Source organism: Erinaceus europaeus, unplaced genomic scaffold (genome assembly GCF_950295315.1).
Source record: "Erinaceus europaeus unplaced genomic scaffold, mEriEur2.1 scaffold_1178, whole genome shotgun sequence".
Taxonomy (NCBI): domain Eukaryota; kingdom Metazoa; phylum Chordata; class Mammalia; order Eulipotyphla; family Erinaceidae; genus Erinaceus; species Erinaceus europaeus.
This window is the reverse complement of record NW_026647972.1, coordinates 1-24,524: the sequence shown is the minus strand read 5'-3', so window position 1 is coordinate 24,524 and position 24,524 is coordinate 1. Positions and strand designations below refer to the sequence as shown.

The window sequence follows — 24,524 nt, the reverse complement described above, 5'->3', positions numbered from 1 at the left end:
GGGGCTGGGGAGCCTGAGAGGAGCCGGGTGGGGCTGGGGCGCCTGAGAGGAGCCGGGTGGGGCTGGGGAGCCTGAGAGGAGCCACGTGGGGCTGGAGAGGCTGAGAGGAGCCGGGTGGTGCTGGGGCGCCTGAGAGGAGCCGCGTGGGGCTGGGGAGCCTGAGAGGAGCCGCGTGGGGCTGGACAGCCTGAGAGGAGCCACGTGGGGCTGGGGCGCCTGAGAGGAGCCGCGTTGGGCTGCGGTGCCTGAGAGGAGCCACGTGGGGCAGGGGACCCTGAGAGGAGCCACGTGGGGCTGGGCCGCCTGAGAGGCGCCGCGTTGGGCTGCGGTGCCTGAGAGGAGCCGGGTGGGGCTGGGGCGCCTGAGAGGAGCCGCGTGGAGCTGGGGAGCCTGAGAGGAGCCGGGTGGGGCTGGGGCGCCTGAGAGGAGCCGGGTGGGGCTGGGGAGCCTGAGAGGAGCCACGTGGGCCTGGGGCGCCTGAGAGGAGCCGGGTGGGGCTGGGGCGCCTGAGAGGAGCCGCGTGGGCCTGGGGCGCCTGAGAGGAGCAGCGTGGGCCTGGGGCGCCTGAGAGGAGCCGCGTTGGGCTGCGGTGCCTGAGAGGAGCCACGTGGGGCAGGGGACCCTGAGAGGAGCCACGTGGGGCTGGGCCGCCTGAGAGGAGCCGCGTGGGGCTGCGGTGCCTGAGAGGAGCCGGGTGGGGCTGGGGCGCCTGAGAGGAGCCACGTGGGGCAGGGGACCCTGAGAGGAGCCACGTGGGGCTGGGCCGCCTGAGAGGAGCCGCGTGGGGCTGCGGTGCCTGAGAGGAGCCGGGGGGGGCTGGGGCGCCTGAGAGGAGCCGCGTGGGGCTGGGGAGCCTGAGAGGAGCCGGGTGGGGCTGGGGCTCCTGAGAGGAGCCGGGTGGGGCTGGGGAGCCTGAGAGGAGCCACGTGGGCCTGGGGCGCCTGAGAGGAGCCGGGTGGGGCTGGGGCGCCTGAGAGGAGCCGGGTGGGGCTGGGGCGCCTGAGAGGAGCCGCGTGGGGCTGGGGAGCCTGAGAGGAGCCGCGTGGGGCTGGGGTGCCTGAGAGGAGCCGGGTGGGGCTCGGGTGCATGAGAGGAGCCGGGTGGGGCTGGGGCGCCTGAGAGGAGCCGCATGGGGCTGGGGCGCCTGAGAGGAGCCGCGTGGGGCTGGGGATCCTGAGAGGAGCCGGGTGGGGCTGGGGTGCCTGAGAGGAGCCGGGTGGGGCTGGGGCGCCTGAGAGGAGCCGCGTGGGCCTGGGGCGCCTGAGAGGAGCCGCGTGGGCTGCGGTGCATGAGAGGAGCCACGTGGGGCTGGGGAGCCTGAGAGGAGCCACGTGGGGCTGGAGAGGCTGAGAGGAGCTGGGTGGGGCTGGGGCGCCTGAGAGGAGCCGCGTGGGGCTGGGGAGCCTGAGAGGAGCCGCGTGGGGCTGGAGAGCCTGAGAGGAGCCACGTGGGGCTGGGGCGCCTGAGAGGAGCCGCGTTGGGCTGCGGTGCCTGAGAGGAGCCACGTGGGGCAGGGGACCCTGAGAGGAGCCACGTGGGGCTGGGCCACCTGAGAGGAGCCGCGTGGGGCTGCGGTGCCTGAGAGGAGCCGGGTGGGGCTGGGGCGCCTGAGAGGAGCCGCGTGGGGCTGGGGAGCCTGAGAGGAGCCGGGTGGGGCTGGGGCGCCTGAGAGGAGCCGGGTGGGGCTGGGGAGCCTGAGAGGAGCCACGTGGGGCTGGAGAGGCTGAGAGGAGCCGGGTGGGGCTGGGGCGCCTGAGAGGAGCCGCGTGGGGCTGGGGAGCCTGAGAGGAGCCGCGTGGGGCTGGAGAGCCTGAGAGGAGCCACGTGGGGCTGGGGCGCCTGAGAGGAGCCGCGTTGGGCTGCGGTGCCTGAGAGGAGCCACGTGGGGCAGGGGACCCTGAGAGGAGCCACGTGGGGCTGGGCCGCCTGAGAGGCGCCGCGTTGGGCTGCGGTGCCTGAGAGGAGCCGGGTGGGGCTGGGGCGCCTGAGAGGAGCCGCGTGGGGCTGGGGAGCCTGAGAGGAGCCGGGTGGGGCTGGGGCGCCTGAGAGGAGCCGGGTGGGGCTGGGGAGCCTGAGAGGAGCCACGTGGGCCTGGGGCGCCTGAGAGGAGCCGGGTGGGGCTGGGGCGCCTGAGAGGAGCCGCGTGGGGCTGGGGAGCCTGAGAGGAGCCTCGTGGGGCTGGGGAGCCTGAGAGGAGCCGCGTGGGGCTGGGGAGCCTGAGAGGAGCCACGTGGGCCTGGGGCGCCTGAGAGGAGCCGCGTGGGGCTGGGGATCCTGAGAGGAGCCGGGTGGGGCTGGGGTGCCTGAGAGGAGCCGCGTGGGGCTGGGGCGCCTGAGAGGAGCCGCGTGGGCCTGGGGCGCCTGAGAGGAGCCGCGTGGGCTGCGGTGCATGAGAGGAGCCACGTGGGGCTGGGGAGCCTGAGAGGAGCCACGTGGGGCTGGAGAGGCTGAGAGGAGCCGGGTGGGGCTGGGGCGCCTGAGAGGAGCCGCGTGGGCCTGGGGCGCCTGAGAGGAGCCGCGTGGGGCTGGGGATCCTGAGAGGAGCCGGGTGGGGCTGGGGCGCCTGAGAGGAGCCGCGTGGGCCTGGGGCGCCTGAGAGGAGCCGCGTGGGCCTGGGGCGCCTGAGAGGAGCCGCATGGGCCTGGGGCACCTGAGAGGAGCCACGTGGGGCTGGGGCGCCTGAGAGGAGCCGCGTGGGCCTGGGGCGCCTGAGAGGAGCCGCGTGGGCTGCGGTGCCTGAGAGGAGCCACGTGGGGCTGGGGAGCCTGAGAGGAGCCACGTGGGGCTGGGGAGCCTGAGAGGAGCCACGTGGGGCTGGGGAGCCTGAGTGGAGCCGGGTGGGGCTGGGGCGCCTGAGAGGAGCCGCGTGGGGCTGGGGAGCCTGAGAGGAGCCGCGTGGGGCTGGAGAGCCTGAGAGGAGCCACGTGGGGCTGGGGCGCCTGAGAGGAGCCGCGTTGGGCTGCGGTGCCTGAGAGGAGCCACGTGGGGCAGGGGACCCTGAGAGGAGCCACGTGGGGCTGGGCCGCCTGAGAGGAGCCGCGTGGGGCTGCGGTGCCTGAGAGGAGCCGGGTGGGGCTGCGGCGCCTGAGAGGAGCCCCGTGGGGCTGGGGAGCCTGAGAGGAGCCGGGTGGGGCTGGGGCGCCTGAGAGGAGCCGGGTGGGGCTGGGGAGCCTGAGAGGAGCCACGTGGGCCTGGGGCGCCTGAGAGGAGCCGGGTGGGGCTGGGGCGCCTGAGAGGAGCCGCGTGGGGCTGGGGAGCCTGAGAGGAGCCTCGTGGGGCTGGGGAGCCTGAGAGGAGCCGCGTGGGGCTGGGGAGCCTGAGAGGAGCCACGTGGGCCTGGGGCGCCTGAGAGGAGCCGCGTGGGGCTGGGGATCCTGAGAGGAGCCGGGTGGGGCTGGGGTGCCTGAGAGGAGCCGGGTGGGGCTGGGGCGCCTGAGAGGAGCCGCGTGGGCCTGGGGCGCCTGAGAGGAGCCGCGTGGGCTGCGGTGCATGAGAGGAGCCACGTGGGGTTCGGGAGCCTGAGAGGAGCCACGTGGGGCTGGGGAGCCTGAGAGGAGCCGGGTGGGGCTGGGCCGCCTGAGAGGAGCCGGGTGGGGCTGGGGCGCCTGAGAGGAGCCGTGTGGGGCTGGGGAGCCTGAGAGGAGCCGCGTGGGTTGGGGAGCCTGAGAGGAGCCACGTGGGGCTGGGGAGCCTGAGAGGAGCCGCGTGGGGCTGGGGAGCCTGAGAGGAGCCGGGTGGGGCTGGGCCGCCTGAGAGGAGCCGCGTGGGGCTGGGGCGCCTGAGAGGAGCTGCGTGGGGCTGGGGCGCCTGAGAGGAGCCGCGTGGGGCTGGGGAGCCTGAGAGGAGCCGCGTGGGGCTGTGGAGCCTGAGAGGAGCCGGGTGGGGCTGGGGTGCATGAGAGGAGCCGGGTGGTGCTGGGGCGCCTGAGAGGAGCCGCATGGGCCTGGGGCACCTGAGAGGAGCCACGTGGGGCTGGGGCGCCTGAGAGGAGCCGCGTGGGCCTGGGGCGCCTGAGAGGAGCCGCGTGGGCTGCGGTGCCTGAGAGGAGCCACGTGGGGCTGGGGAGCCTGAGAGGAGCCACGTGGGGCTGGGGAGCCTGAGAGGAGCCACGTGGGGCTGGGGAGCCTGAGTGGAGCCAGGTGGGGCTGGGGCGCCTGAGAGGAGCCGCGTGGGGCTGGGGAGCCTGAGAGGAGCCGCGTGGGGCTGGAGAGCCTGAGAGGAGCCACGTGGGGCTGGGGCGCCTGAGAGGAGCCGCGTTGGGCTGCGGTGCCTGAGAGGAGCCACGTGGGGCAGGGGACCCTGAGAGGAGCCACGTGGGGCTGGGCCGCCTGAGAGGAGCCGCGTGGGGCTGCGGTGCCTGAGAGGAGCCGGGTGGGGCTGGGGCGCCTGAGAGGACCCGCGTGGGGCTGGGGAGCCTGAGAGGAGCCGGGTGGGGCTGGGGCGCCTGAGAGGAGCCGGGTGGGGCTGGGGAGCCTGAGAGGAGCCACGTGGGGCTGGGGCGCCTGAGAGGAGCCGGGTGGGGCTGGGGCGCCTGAGAGGAGCCGCGTGGGGCTGCGGTGCCTGAGAGGAGCCGGGTGGGGCTGGGGTGCCTGAGAGGAGCCGCGTGGGGCTGGGGAGCCTGAGAGGAGCCGGGTGGGGCTGGGGCGCCTGAGAGGAGCCGGGTGGGGCTGGGGAGCCTGAGAGGAGCCACGTGGGCCTGGGGCACCTGAGAGGAGCCGGGTGGGGCTGGGGCGCCTGAGAGGAGCCGGGTGGGGCTGGGGCGCCTGAGAGGAGCCGCGTGGGGCTGGGGAGCCTGAGAGGAGCCGCGTGGGGCTGGGGTGCCTGAGAGGAGCCGGGTGGGGCTCGGGTGCATGAGAGGAGCCGGGTGGGGCTGGGGCGCCTGAGAGGAGCCGCATGGGGCTGGGGCGCCTGAGAGGAGCCGCGTGGGGCTGGGGATCCTGAGAGGAGCCGGGTGGGGCTGGGGTGCCTGAGAGGAGCCGGGTGGGGCTGGGGCGCCTGAGAGGAGCCGCGTGGGCCTGGGGCGCCTGAGAGGAGCCGCGTGGGCTGCGGTGCATGAGAGGAGCCACGTGGGGCTGGGGAGCCTGAGAGGAGCCACGTGGGGCTGGAGAGGCTGAGAGGAGCCGGGTGGGGCTGGGGCGCCTGAGAGGAGCCGCGTGGGGCTGGGGAGCCTGAGAGGAGCCGCGTGGGGCTGGAGAGCCTGAGAGGAGCCACGTGGGGCTGGGGCGCCTGAGAGGAGCCGCGTTGGGCTGCGGTGCCTGAGAGGAGCCACGTGGGGCAGGGGACCCTGAGAGGAGCCACGTGGGGCTGGGCCACCTGAGAGGAGCCGCGTGGGGCTGCGGTGCCTGAGAGGAGCCGGGTGGGGCTGGGGCGCCTGAGAGGAGCCGCGTGGGGCTGGGGAGCCTGAGAGGAGCCGGGTGGGGCTGGGGCGCCTGAGAGGAGCCGGGTGGGGCTGGGGAGCCTGAGAGGAGCCACGTGGGGCTGGAGAGGCTGAGAGGAGCCGGGTGGGGCTGGGGCGCCTGAGAGGAGCCGCGTGGGGCTGGGGAGCCTGAGAGGAGCCGCGTGGGGCTGGAGAGCCTGAGAGGAGCCACGTGGGGCTGGGGCGCCTGAGAGGAGCCGCGTTGGGCTGCGGTGCCTGAGAGGAGCCACGTGGGGCAGGGGACCCTGAGAGGAGCCACGTGGGGCTGGGCCGCCTGAGAGGCGCCGCGTTGGGCTGCGGTGCCTGAGAGGAGCCGGGTGGGGCTGGGGCGCCTGAGAGGAGCCGCGTGGGGCTGGGGAGCCTGAGAGGAGCCGGGTGGGGCTGGGGCGCCTGAGAGGAGCCGGGTGGGGCTGGGGAGCCTGAGAGGAGCCACGTGGGCCTGGGGCGCCTGAGAGGAGCCGGGTGGGGCTGGGGCGCCTGAGAGGAGCCGCGTGGGGCTGGGGAGCCTGAGAGGAGCCTCGTGGGGCTGGGGAGCCTGAGAGGAGCCGCGTGGGGCTGGGGAGCCTGAGAGGAGCCACGTGGGCCTGGGGCGCCTGAGAGGAGCCGCGTGGGGCTGGGGATCCTGAGAGGAGCCGGGTGGGGCTGGGGTGCCTGAGAGGAGCCGGGTGGGGCTGGGGCGCCTGAGAGGAGCCGCGTGGGCCTGGGGCGCCTGAGAGGAGCCGCGTGGGCTGCGGTGCATGAGAGGAGCCACGTGGGGCTGGGGAGCCTGAGAGGAGCCACGTGGGGCTGGAGAGGCTGAGAGGAGCCGGGTGGGGCTGGGGCGCCTGAGAGGAGCCGCGTGGGCCTGGGGCGCCTGAGAGGAGCCGCGTGGGGCTGGGGATCCTGAGAGGAGCCGGGTGGGGCTGGGGCGCCTGAGAGGAGCCGCGTGGGCCTGGGGCGCCTGAGAGGAGCCGCGTGGGCCTGGGGCGCCTGAGAGGAGCCGCATGGGCCTGGGGCACCTGAGAGGAGCCACGTGGGGCTGGGGCGCCTGAGAGGAGCCGCGTGGGCCTGGGGCGCCTGAGAGGAGCCGCGTGGGCTGCGGTGCCTGAGAGGAGCCACGTGGGGCTGGGGAGCCTGAGAGGAGCCACGTGGGGCTGGGGAGCCTGAGAGGAGCCACGTGGGGCTGGGGAGCCTGAGTGGAGCCGGGTGGGGCTGGGGCGCCTGAGAGGAGCCGCGTGGGGCTGGGGAGCCTGAGAGGAGCCGCGTGGGGCTGGAGAGCCTGAGAGGAGCCACGTGGGGCTGGGGCGCCTGAGAGGAGCCGCGTTGGGCTGCGGTGCCTGAGAGGAGCCACGTGGGGCAGGGGACCCTGAGAGGAGCCACATGGGGCTGGGCCGCCTGAGAGGAGCCGCGTGGGGCTGCGGTGCCTGAGAGGAGCCGGGTGGGGCTGGGGCGCCTGAGAGGAGCCCCGTGGGGCTGGGGAGCCTGAGAGGAGCCGGGTGGGGCTGGGGCGCCTGAGAGGAGCCGGGTGGGGCTGGGGAGCCTGAGAGGAGCCACGTGGGCCTGGGGCGCCTGAGAGGAGCCGGGTCGGGCTGGGGCGCCTGAGAGGAGCCGCGTGGGGCTGGGGAGCCTGAGAGGAGCCTCGTGGGGCTGGGGAGCCTGAGAGGAGCCGCGTGGGGCTGGGGAGCCTGAGAGGAGCCACGTGGGCCTGGGGCGCCTGAGAGGAGCCGCGTGGGGCTGGGGATCCTGAGAGGAGCCGGGTGGGGCTGGGGTGCCTGAGAGGAGCCGGGTGGGGCTGGGGCGCCTGAGAGGAGCCGCGTGGGCCTGGGGCGCCTGAGAGGAGCCGCGTGGGCTGCGGTGCATGAGAGGAGCCACGTGGGGTTCGGGAGCCTGAGAGGAGCCACGTGGGGCTGGGGAGCCTGAGAGGAGCCGGGTGGGGCTGGGCCGCCTGAGAGGAGCCGGGTGGGGCTGGGGCGCCTGAGAGGAGCCGTGTGGGGCTGGGGAGCCTGAGAGGAGCCGCGTGGGTTGGGGAGCCTGAGAGGAGCCACGTGGGGCTGGGGAGCCTGAGAGGAGCCGCGTGGGGCTGGGGAGCCTGAGAGGAGCCGGGTGGGGCTGGGCCGCCTGAGAGGAGCCGGGTGGGGCTGGGGCGCCTGAGAGGAGCTGCGTGGGGCTGGGGCGCCTGAGAGGAGCCGCGTGGGGCTGGGGAGCCTGAGAGGAGCCGCGTGGGGCTGTGGAGCCTGAGAGGAGCCGGGTGGGGCTGGGGTGCATGAGAGGAGCCGGGTGGTGCTGGGGCGCCTGAGAGGAGCCGCATGGGCCTGGGGCACCTGAGAGGAGCCACGTGGGGCTGGGGCGCCTGAGAGGAGCCGCGTGGGCCTGGGGCGCCTGAGAGGAGCCGCGTGGGCTGCGGTGCCTGAGAGGAGCCACGTGGGGCTGGGGAGCCTGAGAGGAGCCACGTGGGGCTGGGGAGCCTGAGAGGAGCCACGTGGGGCTGGGGAGCCTGAGTGGAGCCAGGTGGGGCTGGGGCGCCTGAGAGGAGCCGCGTGGGGCTGGGGAGCCTGAGAGGAGCCGCGTGGGGCTGGAGAGCCTGAGAGGAGCCACGTGGGGCTGGGGCGCCTGAGAGGAGCCGCGTTGGGCTGCGGTGCCTGAGAGGAGCCACGTGGGGCAGGGGACCCTGAGAGGAGCCACGTGGGGCTGGGCCGCCTGAGAGGAGCCGCGTGGGGCTGCGGTGCCTGAGAGGAGCCGGGTGGGGCTGGGGCGCCTGAGAGGACCCGCGTGGGGCTGGGGAGCCTGAGAGGAGCCGGGTGGGGCTGGGGCGCCTGAGAGGAGCCGGGTGGGGCTGGGGAGCCTGAGAGGAGCCACGTGGGGCTGGGGCGCCTGAGAGGAGCCGGGTGGGGCTGGGGCGCCTGAGAGGAGCCGCGTGGGGCTGCGGTGCCTGAGAGGAGCCGGGTGGGGCTGGGGCGCCTGAGAGGAGCCGCGTGGGGCTGGGGAGCCTGAGAGGAGCCGGGTGGGGCTGGGGCGCCTGAGAGGAGCCGGGTGGGGCTGGGGAGCCTGAGAGGAGCCACGTGGGCCTGGGGCGCCTGAGAGGAGCCGGGTGGGGCTGGGGCGCCTGAGAGGAGCCGGGTGGGGCTGGGGCGCCTGAGAGGAGCCGCGTGGGGCTGGGGAGCCTGAGAGGAGCCGCGTGGGGCTGGGGTGCCTGAGAGGAGCCGGGTGGGGCTCGGGTGCATGAGAGGAGCCGGGTGGGGCTGGGGCGCCTGAGAGGAGCCGCATGGGGCTGGGGCGCCTGAGAGGAGCCGCGTGGGGCTGGGGATCCTGAGAGGAGCCGGGTGGGGCTGGGGTGCCTGAGAGGAGCCGGGTGGGGCTGGGGCGCCTGAGAGGAGCCGCGTGGGCCTGGGGCGCCTGAGAGGAGCCGCGTGGGCTGCGGTGCATGAGAGGAGCCACGTGGGGCTGGGGAGCCTGAGAGGAGCCACGTGGGGCTGGAGAGGCTGAGAGGAGCCGGGTGGGGCTGGGGCGCCTGAGAGGAGCCGCGTGGGGCTGGGGAGCCTGAGAGGAGCCGCGTGGGGCTGGAGAGCCTGAGAGGAGCCACGTGGGGCTGGGGCGCCTGAGAGGAGCCGCGTTGGGCTGCGGTGCCTGAGAGGAGCCACGTGGGGCAGGGGACCCTGAGAGGAGCCACGTGGGGCTGGGCCACCTGAGAGGAGCCGCGTGGGGCTGCGGTGCCTGAGAGGAGCCGGGTGGGGCTGGGGCGCCTGAGAGGAGCCGCGTGGGGCTGGGGAGCCTGAGAGGAGCCGGGTGGGGCTGGGGCGCCTGAGAGGAGCCGGGTGGGGCTGGGGAGCCTGAGAGGAGCCACGTGGGGCTGGAGAGGCTGAGAGGAGCCGGGTGGGGCTGGGGCGCCTGAGAGGAGCCGCGTGGGGCTGGGGAGCCTGAGAGGAGCCGCGTGGGGCTGGAGAGCCTGAGAGGAGCCACGTGGGGCTGGGGCGCCTGAGAGGAGCCGCGTTGGGCTGCGGTGCCTGAGAGGAGCCACGTGGGGCAGGGGACCCTGAGAGGAGCCACGTGGGGCTGGGCCGCCTGAGAGGCGCCGCGTTGGGCTGCGGTGCCTGAGAGGAGCCGGGTGGGGCTGGGGCGCCTGAGAGGAGCCGCGTGGGGCTGGGGAGCCTGAGAGGAGCCGGGTGGGGCTGGGGCGCCTGAGAGGAGCCGGGTGGGGCTGGGGAGCCTGAGAGGAGCCACGTGGGCCTGGGGCGCCTGAGAGGAGCCGGGTGGGGCTGGGGCGCCTGAGAGGAGCCGCGTGGGGCTGGGGAGCCTGAGAGGAGCCTCGTGGGGCTGGGGAGCCTGAGAGGAGCCGCGTGGGGCTGGGGAGCCTGAGAGGAGCCACGTGGGCCTGGGGCGCCTGAGAGGAGCCGCGTGGGGCTGGGGATCCTGAGAGGAGCCGGGTGGGGCTGGGGTGCCTGAGAGGAGCCGGGTGGGGCTGGGGCGCCTGAGAGGAGCCGCGTGGGCCTGGGGCGCCTGAGAGGAGCCGCGTGGGCTGCGGTGCATGAGAGGAGCCACGTGGGGCTGGGGAGCCTGAGAGGAGCCACGTGGGGCTGGAGAGGCTGAGAGGAGCCGGGTGGGGCTGGGGCGCCTGAGAGGAGCCGCGTGGGCCTGGGGCGCCTGAGAGGAGCCGCGTGGGGCTGGGGATCCTGAGAGGAGCCGGGTGGGGCTGGGGCGCCTGAGAGGAGCCGCGTGGGCCTGGGGCGCCTGAGAGGAGCCGCGTGGGCCTGGGGCGCCTGAGAGGAGCCGCATGGGCCTGGGGCACCTGAGAGGAGCCACGTGGGGCTGGGGCGCCTGAGAGGAGCCGCGTGGGCCTGGGGCGCCTGAGAGGAGCCGCATGGGCTGCGGTGCCTGAGAGGAGCCACGTGGGGCTGGGGAGCCTGAGAGGAGCCACGTGGGGCTGGGGAGCCTGAGAGGAGCCACGTGGGGCTGGGGAGCCTGAGTGGAGCCGGGTGGGGCTGGGGCGCCTGAGAGGAGCCGCGTGGGGCTGGGGAGCCTGAGAGGAGCCGCGTGGGGCTGGAGAGCCTGAGAGGAGCCACGTGGGGCTGGGGCGCCTGAGAGGAGCCGCGTTGGGCTGCGGTGCCTGAGAGGAGCCACGTGGGGCAGGGGACCCTGAGAGGAGCCACGTGGGGCTGGGCCGCCTGAGAGGAGCCGCGTGGGGCTGCGGTGCCTGAGAGGAGCCGGGTGGGGCTGGGGCGCCTGAGAGGAGCCCCGTGGGGCTGGGGAGCCTGAGAGGAGCCGGGTGGGGCTGGGGCGCCTGAGAGGAGCCGGGTGGGGCTGGGGAGCCTGAGAGGAGCCACGTGGGCCTGGGGCGCCTGAGAGGAGCCGGGTGGGGCTGGGGCGCCTGAGAGGAGCCGCGTGGGGCTGGGGAGCCTGAGAGGAGCCTCGTGGGGCTGGGGAGCCTGAGAGGAGCCGCGTGGGGCTGGGGAGCCTGAGAGGAGCCACGTGGGCCTGGGGCGCCTGAGAGGAGCCGCGTGGGGCTGGGGATCCTGAGAGGAGCCGGGTGGGGCTGGGGTGCCTGAGAGGAGCCGAGTGGGGCTGGGGCGCCTGAGAGGAGCCGCGTGGGCCTGGGGCGCCTGAGAGGAGCCGCGTGGGCTGCGGTGCATGAGAGGAGCCACGTGGGGTTCGGGAGCCTGAGAGGAGCCACGTGGGGCTGGGGCGCCTGAGAGGAGCCGGGTGGGGCTGGGGCGCCTGAGACGAGCCGCGTTGGGCTGCGGTGCCTGAGAAGAGCTAGCCGCCTGCACCGTCTTGGTTTCCTAGCATCAGAGTAAAAGGCATGACCAGTGCAGACATCCTGTCTCTCCCGGGTGCTCGGGGCACAAAGTCGGTTTTGCCTTTGTGGCCTTGGGGGGTGGATGTCAGGGGCCTTTGGAGATGTCACCTGCTGTTCTCAGCCTCTGGGAACACATGGGTTTCTGACAGATTTATTTTCTTGGGGTGAGGGGCTTGGGGAGCCCCACTCAGGGTGGGAGGAGGGTGTCCAGCCTCTGTGCACAGAGCCTCTGACAGCAGCATGGTTCTCTTGCATAGAGACTCTCAGCCCGAGGCTCCAGAGTCCCGGGTTCAATCCCCCTGCACCACTGTCAGCCGGAGCTGAGCAGGGCCGAGGGAGGCAGCCCACCCAGCGGAGTGCACAACTAACCTCGTGCAGGGGCCCGGGTTGAAGTCCCCCACGTGAGTGTGAGTGTGTGTGTGAGTGTGTGTGAGTGTGTGGGTGTGTGTGAGTTTGTGTATGTGATTGTGTATGTGTGTGAGTTTGTGTGAGAGTGTGTGTATCTGTGTGTGTGTGAGTTTGTGTGAGTGTGTGAGTTTGTGTGAGTGTGTGTGAGTGTGTGTGTGTCTGTGTGTGATTGTGTGTGTGAGTGTGAGTGTGTGAGTGTGTGTGTGAGTGTGTGTGTGAGTGTGTGTGTCTGTATGTGTGAGTGTGAGTGTGAGAGTGTGTGTGAGTGTGTGTGTGAGTGTGTGTGTTTGTGAGTGTGTGTGTTAGTGTGTGCGTGTGTGTGTGAGCGTGTGTGTCAGTATGTGAGTGTATGTGAGTCTGTGAGTGTGTATGTATGTGTGTATGAGTGTGTGAGTGTGTGTGAGTGTGTGTCTATGTGTGAGTGTGTGTGTGTGTGAGAGTGAGTGTCTGTGTCTGTGTGTGAGTGTGTGAGTGTGTGTGGGTGTGAGTGTGTGTGAGTGTCAGTGTGTGAGTGTGTGTTAGTCTGTGTGTGTGAGTGTGTGTGTAAGTGCGTGTATGAGTGTGTGTGTGTGTGAGTGTGTATGTGAGTATGTGACTGTGTGTGAGTGTGAGTGTGTGTGTGTGAATGTGTGTGTCTTTATGTGTGAGTGTGTGTGTGAGTGTGTGTGAGTGTGTGTGTGTGAGTGTGTGTGAGTGTGTGTGAGTGTGTGTGTGTGTGAGTGTGAGTGTGTGTGAGTGTGAGTGTGTGTGAGTGTGAGTGTTTGTATGAGTGTGAGGTTGTGTGTCTCCCTTTGTCTGTCACCCTTGTCAGGAAGAAATAAAATGAAAACATTTCATCACCGTCTGGCCACACTGCTAAGCTGCTGGGAGAATGCGGCCCAGTTATGGCCCCTGTCCAGACCTCAGGATGGCCTGCTCCTCTTCTGCACTCTTCCAACGACCCACCAGGTGGCGCCCTTCTCACAGTCAGAAGCCCAAAAAAATTGAGAAGCAGCATCCCAATTTTGTTTTTAAATGTACGGTTTTTCCTAGGCTGGTATTGATTCGCCTAGACATTCCTGGTTTGAGTTCTTTTCAACCAAGCCTCTTTCCACACTGGTGCTCAGTCCAGGCGACGGTGGAGCAGGAATTAAAAATAACCCTTGATTCCTATTTATAATTTAAAATTTTGTTTTATCTGTTTTTAATTTTATTTTATGAGTGATTTAATAGTGACACAGAAATTATGAGATAATGGGTGCAATTTGTAACAAACTATATTTATATACATTTGCCATTTCTCCCAGTATTCTACCCTCTCCTCCCCTCCAAGCCAAACCTAGACCCACTGACACTGTGAGGCTCCTCTGCCGGGCTCCTCGGTGGGGAGGCCGCTTCCCGGGCTAAAACTTCAGAGCTCACCCGCTCTGTTGCTCACCAGATGCCAGGGGCCTGGAAGGAGTGTCCGGGGCAGCAGGACTGAGCGGCTGGGACGTCCCCTGTGTAAGGAACAAGAGACGTACCAGGGATCACTGGGGGAACGTGTCCTACACAAAATCCATTTATTGCACAGCAAAGCAGGGCTTATCAGGGGTCTCAGGAGGTGACATGTGTATACCATATATGGTAGGGAGGGGGTGACATGTGCATGCCATATATGGTAGGGAGGAAATGACATGTGGATACCATAGATGGTAGGGAGGAAGTGACATGTGGATACCATAGATGGTAGGGAGGAAGTGACATGTGGATACCATAGATGGTAAGGAGAAGTGACATGTGGATACCATAGATGGTAGGGAGGAAGTGACATGTGGATACCATAGGTGGTAGGGAGGAAGTGACATGTGGATACCATAGATGGTAAGGAGAAGTGACATGTGGATACCATAGATGGTAGGGAGGAAGTGACATGTGGATACCATAGGTGGTAGGGAGGAAGTGACAAGTGGATACCATAGATGGTAGGGAGGAAGTGACATGTGGATACCATAGATGGTAGGGAGGAAGTGACATGTGGATACCATAGATGGTAAGGAGAAGTGACATGTGGATACCATAGATGGTAGGGAGGAAGTGACATGTGGATACCATAGGTGGTAGGGAGGAAGTGACATGTGGATACCATAGATGGTAAGGAGAAGTGACATGTGGATACCATAGATGGTAGGGAGGAAGTGACATGTGGATACCATAGGTGGTAGGGAGGAAGTGACAAGTGGATACCATAGATGGTAGGGAGGAAGTGACATGTGGATACCATAGATGGTAGGGAGGAAGTGACATGTGGATACCATAGATGGTAGGGAGGAAGGGGTCTCAGGAGGAGGTGAAATGTGTATACCATATGACATGTGGATACCATAGATGGTAGGGAGGAAGTGACATGTGCACACCATAGATGGTAAGGAGGAAGTGACATGTGGATACCATATATGGTAGGAAGTGACATGTGTATACCATATGTGGTAGAGAGGAAGTGACATGTGTATACCATAGATGGTAGGGAAGAAGGGGTCTCTGGAGGAGGTGACATGTGTATACCATATATGTTAGAGAGGAGGTGACATGTGTTTACTATATGTGGTAGGGAGGAAGTGTTATGGGCATACCATATATGGTAGGGAGGAAGTGACATATGTATACCATATATGGTAGGGAGGAAGTGACATGTGTATACCATATATGGTAGGGAGGAAGTGACATGTGGATACCATATATGGTAGGGAGGAAGTGACATGTGGATACCATATATGGTAGGGAGGAAGTGACATGTGGATACCATAGATGGTAGGGAAGAAGGGGTCTCAGGAGGAGGTGACATGTGTATACCATTATGTTAGAGAGGAGGTGACATGTGTTTACCATATATGGTAGGGAGGAAGTGATATGTGCATACCATATATGGTAAGGTGGAAGTGACATGTGGATACCGTATATGGTAGGGAGGAAGTGACATGTGGATACCGTATATGGTAGGGAGGAAGTGACATATGGATACCATATATGGTAGGGAGGAAGGGGTCACAGGAGGAAGTGACATGTGTATACCATATATGGTAGGGGCAAGTGACATGTGTATACCATATATGGTAGGGAGGAAGTGACATGTGTATACCATAGATGGTAGGGAGGAAGGGGTCACAGGAGGAAGTGACATGTGTATACCATAGATGGTAGGGAGGAAGGGGTCACAGGAGCAAGTGACATGTGTATACCATAGATGGTAGGGAGGAAGGCGTCACAGGAGGAAGTGAATTGCGTATACCATAGATGGTAGGGAGGAAGGGGTCACAGAAGGAAGTGACATGTGTATACCATAGATGATAGGGAGGAAGGGGTCACAGGAGGAAGTGACATGTGTATACCATAGATGGTAGGGAGGAAGGGGTCACAGGAGGAGGTGACATGTGTATACCATATATCGTAGGGAGGAAGGTGTCACAGGAGGAGGTGGCATGTGTATACCATATATCGTAGGGAGGAAGGTGGCACAGGAGGAGGTGACATGTGGATACCATATATGGTAGGGAGGAAGGAGTCACAGGAGGAAGTGACATGTGGATACCATATATGGTAGGAGTAAGTGACATGTGTATACCATATATGGTAGGGAGGAAGGGGTTACAGGAGGAAGTGACATGTGTATACCATATATGGTAGGGAAGAAGTGACATGTGTATATCATATATGGTAGGGAGGAAGGGGTCACAGGAGGAAGTGACATGTGTATACCATAGATGGTAGGGAGGAAGGGGTCTCAGGAGGAAGTGACATGTGTATACCATAGATGGTAGGGAGGAAGGGGTCACAGGAGGAAGTGACATGTGTATACCATAGATGGTAGGGAGGAAGGTGGCACAGGAGGAGGTGACATGTGTATACCATATATGCCTTCTCTTTCTTCTAAGTCACTCCCATACCTGTCACTTCTTCTGAGTGTCCTTCCTTTCTCCTCTTCTCTCTCTGGGTCCTGATGGAGTTGGGGTTCAGAGCCCTCTGGTCATCTTCCCCTGACATTTCTCCCCCTCTGGGAGCAGGGACCCAAATTCTTTATGGGGAGCAGAAGGTAGGAGTTCTGGCTTCTGTCATTGCTTTTCCACTGGACATGGGTGTTGGCAAGTGAATCCACACCCCCAGCTTGTGTCTGTCTGTCCCTACTGGGGCAGGACTCTGGGGAGTGGAGGCTCCAGGACACATGGGTGAGGGCGCCATGACCTGTTTCAAAAGGCCTGTTGGTGGTGCACCCTGTGAGTGCACACACAACCTTCACAAGGACTGGGGTTGAAGTCCTCAGTCCCCACCTGCAGAGAAGTTTCAGAAGAGCCTTTTGCTGCAGGTGTCTGTCTCTCTCTCCCTTTGTCTATGCGTGTCTGTTGTATGTGTCTATGTCTGTCTGTCAGTGTCTGTGTTCAGTCTTTCTGTGTGTGTACATGTGTGTATCTATGTGTGTGTGTGTCTGTCAGTGGCTGTCTGTGTCTGCATGTGTTTCTCTGTATGTGTGTGTCTGTCAGTCTCCGTCTGTGTCTGTGTGTCTGACCAGGAAGGCACAGTTGGCCCCAGGCATGACGCAACAGCACACCTGTTTAAATATTTCTTGGTAAACACAGGGTCCCCGTGCGGCACTGCATGTCCCACTATCTCCCCATCAAGTGCGTCAGCCACGTAAGCTGATCCCCTGCTCCTGGCGCTCAGCCCTCACCATGAGATGGCTGTTTGCAGGTGACCTTTCCCAAGCAGACCCGTAGTCCTGGAGCAAGTCCCTAGACACTGGGAACAGCAGAGGATGCAGAAAGGAATCCGGGAATTCATGTGAGCGGTGGTCAGCTCAGCACTGGAGCCCACAGCTTGCATGCCCGAGGCCTCAGGCTGGAGCCCCAGAGCTGACATGCCAGGGCTCAGCAGAGCTCCTGCTACCTCTGCCCTGCTCATATGAAAACAAATGTCTTTTGGAAATTTGCTGGAAACAAAATTCAAACCACAGTTGGAGCTCCCAGTTCTCCACTTGTGTGTGTGGGGGGAATGCTTCCCGAGTGGTGAAGTAGGTCTGCAGCTCTCTCTGTTTCTCTCTCCCTCTCTATCTCCCCCTCTTCTCTCCATTTCTCTCTATCTGAGCCAATAAAATGGAAAAATGGCTGCTAGGAGCAGTGGATTCATAGTGCTGGCACCGACTCCAATGATAACCCTGGAGGAAAAAAAAATTCATACCTGGAGGAAGGGGAGAGAGTGTAATGGTTATGCCAAAAGACTTTCATGCCTGACACTCCAGAGTTCCCAGTTCAAGCCCCCTACAACCGGTGCCTGGGTTTCTGTTTGCCAGGCTAGCCTGAGGGTGTTTCTTCCTTGGGCACATGCTATCTGGGATGGAGAGAACTCTGCTGGAGCCAAACTAGGCTGCTGCTTACTCAGTGACACAGGAGAGGAACCAGGAACTCTCGTGGCTGAGCAGGAATGCAATGTCATGTTGGCTTTATCCATCTGCATTTATACTCTCCAGGAAGGAAGTGGCAGGGTGTAAAAAGAAGTAGGTAGGATAAGGGGGTGGAGTGGAAAAAGCATGAACCAGTGGGGATTAAACGGTGGAAAACAGGCTGTGACTAGGAGAGGGGGCAGAGCAAAAAAAGAGTGCCAACCAGTGGGATGAAACCAGTGCCCTGCAGGCAAGGCGGGTCTCAGACAAAACAATGATTATGTAAATAGACCACGGTGTTAAGCAATGGAGCAGGGGGGAGCTGGCGAACTGCCCAACATCTGTTAAGAGCCAGGATAGAACAGATGATTCTAAACATGTCGTGATGAACAGGAGTTGGAGAAGTGAATCTAGCACCTCCTGCTCTGGGGTTACACCAGTGTTGCCTGTGCCCCGTCTCTGTCTGTCTTTTTCTTGAGTCTATGTGCATATGGCTTTGTGAACTATGGGCATCTTAAGGGAGTAAATGCTGGATCATCCCTCCTGGTGTGGAATCCACTCTGTATCTCCGAGTGATCACGTCAGGTCGGGTCGTGTTGACTCTGCCACTCCTGGCCTTGCCCCCAGGAAGTCGGCTGAGTTTCGGGGTGTCACATTAGGCTCTTAGCCTGCGGGGCCTTTTGACCTGTTGACTGTGTTGACCCTGGTGTTGGCCAAACAACCCTGGAGGCTGGAGACAGGGACAGCCGAGAGAGAGCAAAGGATTTCTGCCATGACTGGATCTAATATCTAGCTCTTATTAAATCATGTGAGACACAGGCCACAGGTCCCTGAGGAACAAAGACACTGCATCAGAAGGTTCAAGATATCTTGCCACTGTAAGCCAGAGGTGAACAGTGGAAGAAAACAATTAAGGAAACAGTGAAGTCAAACTGAAATTGTATCTTAACTTAAAAAATAATAATAATTGAGAAGATTTTACATGCCATACATCAGACAAGAGGCTAACAACCAAAATATATGAAGAGCTTGCCAAACTCAGCAACAAGAAAACAGATTCCCCATCCACAAGTGGGGAGAGGATAGGAACAGAATATTCACCAAAGAAGAGATTTGAAAAGGCCAAGAGTCATATGAAAAAAAATGTACCAAGTCATTGATTGTCTGAGAAATGCAAATAAATTGTATCTTAACTTTGAGATACCACTTCACTCCTGTGAGAATGTCACACATCAGAAAAGGCAGAAACAATAAATGCTGGAGAGGTTGTGGGGACAAAGGAGCCTCCTGCTCTGCTGGTGGGAATGTCAGGGGTCCAGCCCCTGTGGAGAGAAGTCTGGAGACTCTCAGAAGCTGGAAGTGGACCTGCCCTGTGACCCTGCAATTCCTCTCCTGGGGACAGATCCTAAGGAACCCAACACACCCATCCAGAAAGATCTGTGTGCACCTGTGTTCACAGCAGCACGATGTGTAACAGCCACAACCTGGAAGCAACCCAGGTGTCCAACAACAACTGAGTGGCTGAGCAAGTTGTGGTCTAGATATACAATGGAATACTATTCAGCTATTAAAAATGGTGAATTCACCTTCTTCACCTCCTCTGGGATGAAGCTTAAAGAATTCTTGTGAAGTGAGATCAGCCAGAAAGAGCAGGATGAAGATGGACTGATCTCACTCATGGACAGAAGTGGAGACATCAGAACAGAAGGGGAAACACCAAGAAGAACGTGGACTGAGTTTGGTGTCTTGCCCCAAAGTCAAGGACTCTGGGGCGGGGGTGTTCATGTCCTGGTGCTGATGATGGAGGAGGACCTGGGCTGGGGAGAGAGTGTTTTTCAGACAACTGAGAAGTTTTATATGTGAACTAGCAACTGCACTTACTGTAAACCATTAATCCCCCAATGATTTTGTTGATGGGATGGCCAGGTGGGCTGGTCTAACACCGCAGGTCCCTGCTGGCTGGGCAGGGGAAGGACTCCTTCCAGCATGTCCGGGGTGCCGGGCCCACTCCCGGTGTTTCTGTGCTGGGGAAACTCCCTGGACACGCACTGGGAGCCTTGAGCTTCAAACTCTGAGGCTCCAGCTTCAGGGAGAAGAGGTTTGGACTAGATGCCTGCAGGGATGGAAGGGTCAGCCCCTCGCACGAAGGAGACCAGGAGGAACGGACTCGAGCAGGAGAGAAGGGCACAGTGACAGCCCACCTGCCACGAGTCCTTTTGAGGGACTCTGCGTGGGTGAAGACGACAGCATACTGGCCTCACCAGGAGAGAGAGGGAGCTGCTGTGGGGCCCAGCCTCCTCCTTGTCTCAGAAATAGATGGATGGAGCTGGCTGTACCTGGCTGAGCACACCTGTTACCTTGCCTAAGGACCTGGGTTCAAGCCTCCTGTGCCCACCTGCAAGGAAGAGGCTTCATGAGCTGTGAAGCAGGGTTGCAGGGGTCCTCACACTCACACACACTCACACACACTCAAACTCACTCACACTCACACACACTCACACACACACTCACACTCACACACACACACTCACACACTCACACACACTCACACACACACTCACACACATTCACACACACACACTCACACTCACACTCACTCACACTCACACACACTCTCACACTCACACACATGCACACACACACACGCACTCACTCACACTCACACTCTCACACACTCACACACTCACTCAAACACACACTCACACTCACTCAAACACACACTCACACTCACACAAATACACACATTTGCACACACTCACACACTCGCTCACACACACTCACACACACACACTCACTGACACACACTCACACACACTCACACACACACTCACACACACTCACACATACTCACACACACTCACACACACTCACACTCACACACACACACTCACTCAAACACACACTCACACTCACACAAATACACACACTCACTCACACACACTCACACACACACACACACACACACACACACACACACTCAACCTGCATCAGAGGCCATGGGGGAACTATGGCGGCTTCAGTTAGAGGCAGCGGGACACAGAACTCTGGTGGTAGGTAGTGTGGAATCAGACTCCTCTCTTAGAGTCTTGTCAGTCACCAATGAATCACTGATGGGTCACTATCAGATCACGAATAAGAATCAAAAACCGTGAAAAGAATCTAGGATCTAAGAAGACACTGACCAGTGCACACCATGAATCCCTGGCGTTTCCGGAGCTCGGATTTCCTGATACTTGCTGTCAGAACTCTCCCTGCATTGTACCTTTGCAAGAGAGATGTTTGGCTTGCTATTGTGTACAAGGTGCCTTCCTTTGGATAATGCCAACCTTGAGGCCTGTCTTCAAGCTCTGTCCTGTTACCATAAAATCTTGCTCCACAGTAAAGTCTGGATATTTCAGAGACGCCTGCCCGCAGGCGAGTGCTGGTGGTGCTGCCACCTGCCGTCACCCAGCACTCTGCCATCTGGCTGCTACCCTGAGGGTCTGGACACTGTGCCTGGGATACAGGGACAGACCTAACGTCTGATGGCATCAGAGACTGGACCTGACATAATGACGCGGGGACAGTGAGTTTCAAGCCCCTCCCCTGATGTTCTCCCCTTAGAAATGTCTTCTGATCTCGTCTCTGTAATGTACTACCACTGGTTGTTTTTTTCTGAGCAATATCATGTAATGCACATGTTTTTATTTTATTTTATTTATAAAAAGGAAACACTGACAGAACCATAGGATAAGAGGGGTACAACTCCACACACAATTCCCACCACCAGATCTCCATATCCCATCCCCTCCCCTGACAGCTTTCCTATTTTTTATCCCTCTGGGAGTATGGACCCAGGGTCATTGTGGGATGCAGAAGGTGGGAGGTTTCCGGGATAGCGTGGGGGTGCCTCTTCCCGACCACAAACTCTCTGGGTTGGAGAGAACTCGACTGGAGCCAGCCTGGGCTGCTACTCACTCAGCGACACAAGGGAAATGACCCTGGAACCAAGCTCATGGTGGCGACGCAATTCAATTCTTTATTCATCAGGGAGCCCAGGCTTTTAAAGGTTGCACCCAGAAGTGGCTAGTCAGAAACAGAAATGGCTTGACATGGTTTGGAAAGGGGCAGAGAAAGGCAAAAGGGGGCTGGGAAAGGTAACTTCCTTAGCAACTGTTTCGAGGGTTTTGACTGGTAGGATTAATAATACCCTGCAGGCAGGGAGGGTCTTGAGGGTAGAAAGAAGATAGATCAAAGGAATGGATGGGTGGGGATCTTTCAGGCAAAACAATAATTATGTAGATAATAAGGGAGCAGGCCATAGTATCAGGAATGCAGGGTGCTTTGTGAGGCAGGAAGTCTGATAAGACAGGGCAAACCTTTGGGGTTACTCCTGTCCCTCTTTGTGCAACCTCTCGGTAGAGAGAGAGATTGACAAGATAGACGCCCTCCTCAGTTCAAGCCCTGCCAGGCTTTATCACATCCTCACAATTTCTCGACAGAAGATCTGGCTTCTGTAATTGCTTCCCCGCTGAACATGGGTGTTGACAGGTGGATCCATACTCCCAGCCTGTCTCTCTCTTTTCCTAGTGGGGCAGGGCTCTGGGGAAGCAGGGCTCCAGGACATATTGGTGGGGTCGTCTGTCCAGGGAAGTCTGGTTGGCATCATGGTAGCATCTGGAACCTGGTGGCTGAAAAGAGAGTTAACATACAAAGCCAAACAAATTGATGACCAATCATGGACCTAAAGGCTGGAATAATGCAGATGAAGAGTTGTGGGGTCCTCCATTCTGTAGATAGCTAGTAGGTATATTTTAGTCATATTCCAAAGGGCCTGTGGCTACACTAGTCTTTTTTTTTTTTTTCCTTTCTTTCCCCTGAGCCTGAAATCTGACATGCACGTTGATCCATGTTATTGTCTGGGGAGGTGATGGTGAAATCCATGTTTCAGATCGACACTCCCTGAAGCTTGGGGTGGGGGCTCACCCCTGACCTTGTCCCACTGGAATGTCCTGTGCCTGTGGCTTCCTGACGTTTCCTGACAGGCTGCCTGGTGACGGTGGTGGTGACTCTCTCTCCACGGCACCTCAGGGCCGTGGCAGCTGGCTGAGCTTCTCCACCTGAGAACTTGCTGTAAAAATCGCCTTAAATGTGAAAGGATGCCATGGAGGGCCGGCGGGGGCGCTGCTCTGTGCTCAGCCGCCTCCCCAAGGCCGTCCATTGGGCAGGCCTGCTGCTGTGTCAGGCACACGGGGGTCCTCTTTGTGCGCAGGGCCCTGAAAATCCCGCAGCACAGGGGCCATAGCCTCACCCTCTCCTGTTGGTATGCATGAGACCCCTTCTGTTTCATTTGGTTTAAATCCCCCCTGCTTAACACTATTCTATTTACATAACCACTTCATTCTATTTACATAATCACTGTTAACAAGTTCCACCCTCCCTCCAGGGCATTTGTGGTTCAGTGATAGGATTCTCGCCTAATCTGCCCACTCTTTGTCACACTCTGATTTTCACCAGTCACTTTTCTCTCCACCCTCTCTATGTCACATCCTGTTTCCACCTTACTTGGCAAGTATATATAAAGACAGCATTGTGAGTTTTACAGTACTTTACCTTTAGTTTAGCTCAGCTCGGCTTAGATTGCGCTGCGTCCTGCATGAATAAAGAGATACTGCCTACAGCTCAACCATGAGTCCCTGGTGGTCTGTTACCCGCCCGTGAAGCCAGCCCAGCGAAAACAACATAACCTATCAAAAACAACACTCTCCCTCTCCACCCCTGCAGTTTCACTTCTCTCTATTCCACCCTGCACCATCAGGCCGAGCCTTGGGGACCCCATCCCCCACCCCTAGGTCCCCACAAAGCAGGCCGCCTTGCACCTTCTGTCCTCACAGGCTCTGCGGCCAGGCCCCCCGGGAAGACCTCTCCACGGAGGAGCTTGCTGTCAACAGGGAGAAGCTGGCGCTGTTGAAGGAGGCCTTGAATGCCGTGGGCTTCAGCAGCCTGGTGAGTCACTTTGAGGACCTCAGTCTTGAGGACCCCCCCAAAGCCGCTCTCCCGCTCCTTCACCCTCATGAACAGATGCCCCAGGGTACTTGCCCCGTGGGGCAAATACTCCAAAAATGGGCAGAAGTCTCCAGGTGGGCTCCAAGGGGGAGGTGGGGCGTAGGGGCCTAGCACACCTGCCAGGTGTTGGGGCAGACCCGGCTCCCTGCCCAGGGCTCAGAGAGGGGCTCTGACTGCAGGGCTGAGGCGGGATGCCTGCATTGCAAGGCCCTGGCCCCTAACCCCAGAGGCTCTGAGCTCAGCCTGGGTCCCTGTGCCCCGTAACGTGAGCCCTTGACCGGGTGCACCAGCCCCAGCTCCCCCCTTTTTTTCTTGAAGGCTGTTTTAGGAGCCTGTTGTTGGCACTGGGGTGCAGTTCTCACCTCAGACCATCTCCGCTGTCCACCAGCCGTCTCCCCAGCCCCCAGCACCCAGCACCCGGTCTGACACCTGCCGGGCCCCAGCACCCCTGGCTGGATCCTTCCAGATCCCTGGAGCTGTCTGTCCGGAGCTGTCTGTCTGGACCTTTTCCAGCTGAGTCTGTCTGTCTCTGAACCTGCAGGAGGTGGACAGCCTGCTGGCCATGGTGGCGGCCACACTGCACATAGGAGACATCGGTTTCCAGGCCCCGCGGGACCCCAGCCCCACCTCCTCGGCTTCCGTGTCTGACCTCCAGCTCTTGGAACGAGGTCAGTGTCCACCGCGGATGCCCTCGCGGCTGCAGGGCTGGACACCGGCCGCGACATGGAGACAGAGTCCAGGCAGAGGCCTCCCCCTCCTGGACTCTAATTCGGGGAGGGGGTCTCTGCGGTCATGGTCTTGCAGTGGCTGTTGGGGTGGCTGGTAGGAGGCTGTTCTCCACCCCTTTCAGGGGACGTGGGGGTCATGCTGCTAACTAGACATTTAAACCTGAACAGAATGACTTCCGTGCAGAGAGCTTGTCAAATAAATAAATAAAAATAAAAACCTTCTCTCTCTCCTCCCTCTCTCTCTCCTCTCTCTCTCCCTCTCTCTCCCTCTCTCCTCTCTCTCTCCTCTCTCTCTCCCTCTCTCCTCTCTCTCTCTCCCTCTCTCCTCTCTCTCTCCCTCTCTCCCTCTCCCTCTCTCCTCTCTCCTCTCTCTCTCTCCCTCTCTCCTCTCTCTCTCTCTTCTCTCTCTATCCCCCTCTCTCTTCTCTCTCTCCTTTCTCTCCCTCTCTCCTCTCTCTCTCCCTCTCTCTCTCCCTCTCTCCTCTCTCTCTCCCCCTCTATCTCTCCTATCTCTCTTCCTCTCTCTCTCCCTCTCTCCTCTCTCTCTCCCTCTCTCTCTCTCCCTCTCTCCTCTCTCTCTCCCTCTCTCCTCTCTCTCTCCCTCTCTCCTCTCTCTCTCTCCCTCTCTCCTCTCTCTCTCCCTCTCTCCCTCTCCCTCTCTCCTCTCTCCTCTCTCTCTCTCCCTCTCTCCTCTCTCTCTCTTCTCTCTCTATCCCCCTCTCTCTTCTCTCTCTCCTTTCTCTCCCTCTCTCCTCTCTCTCTCCCTCT

At 62.1% G+C, this 24,524-nt stretch overlaps 1 protein-coding gene across 1 annotated transcript; it reads left to right on the top strand.

The window, feature by feature from the left end:
• Window positions 1-20,534: 20,534 nt before the first annotated feature.
• Window positions 20,535-23,696, top strand: LOC132536562 (unconventional myosin-XVI-like; the record flags this gene model as incomplete). Its single annotated transcript, XM_060184575.1, has 3 exons — window positions 20,535-20,548; window positions 22,857-22,968; window positions 23,570-23,696. Coding segments are annotated over exons 1-3 (253 nt in total), but the record flags the coding sequence as incomplete, so codon positions are not given.
• Window positions 23,697-24,524: the final 828 nt, after the last annotated feature.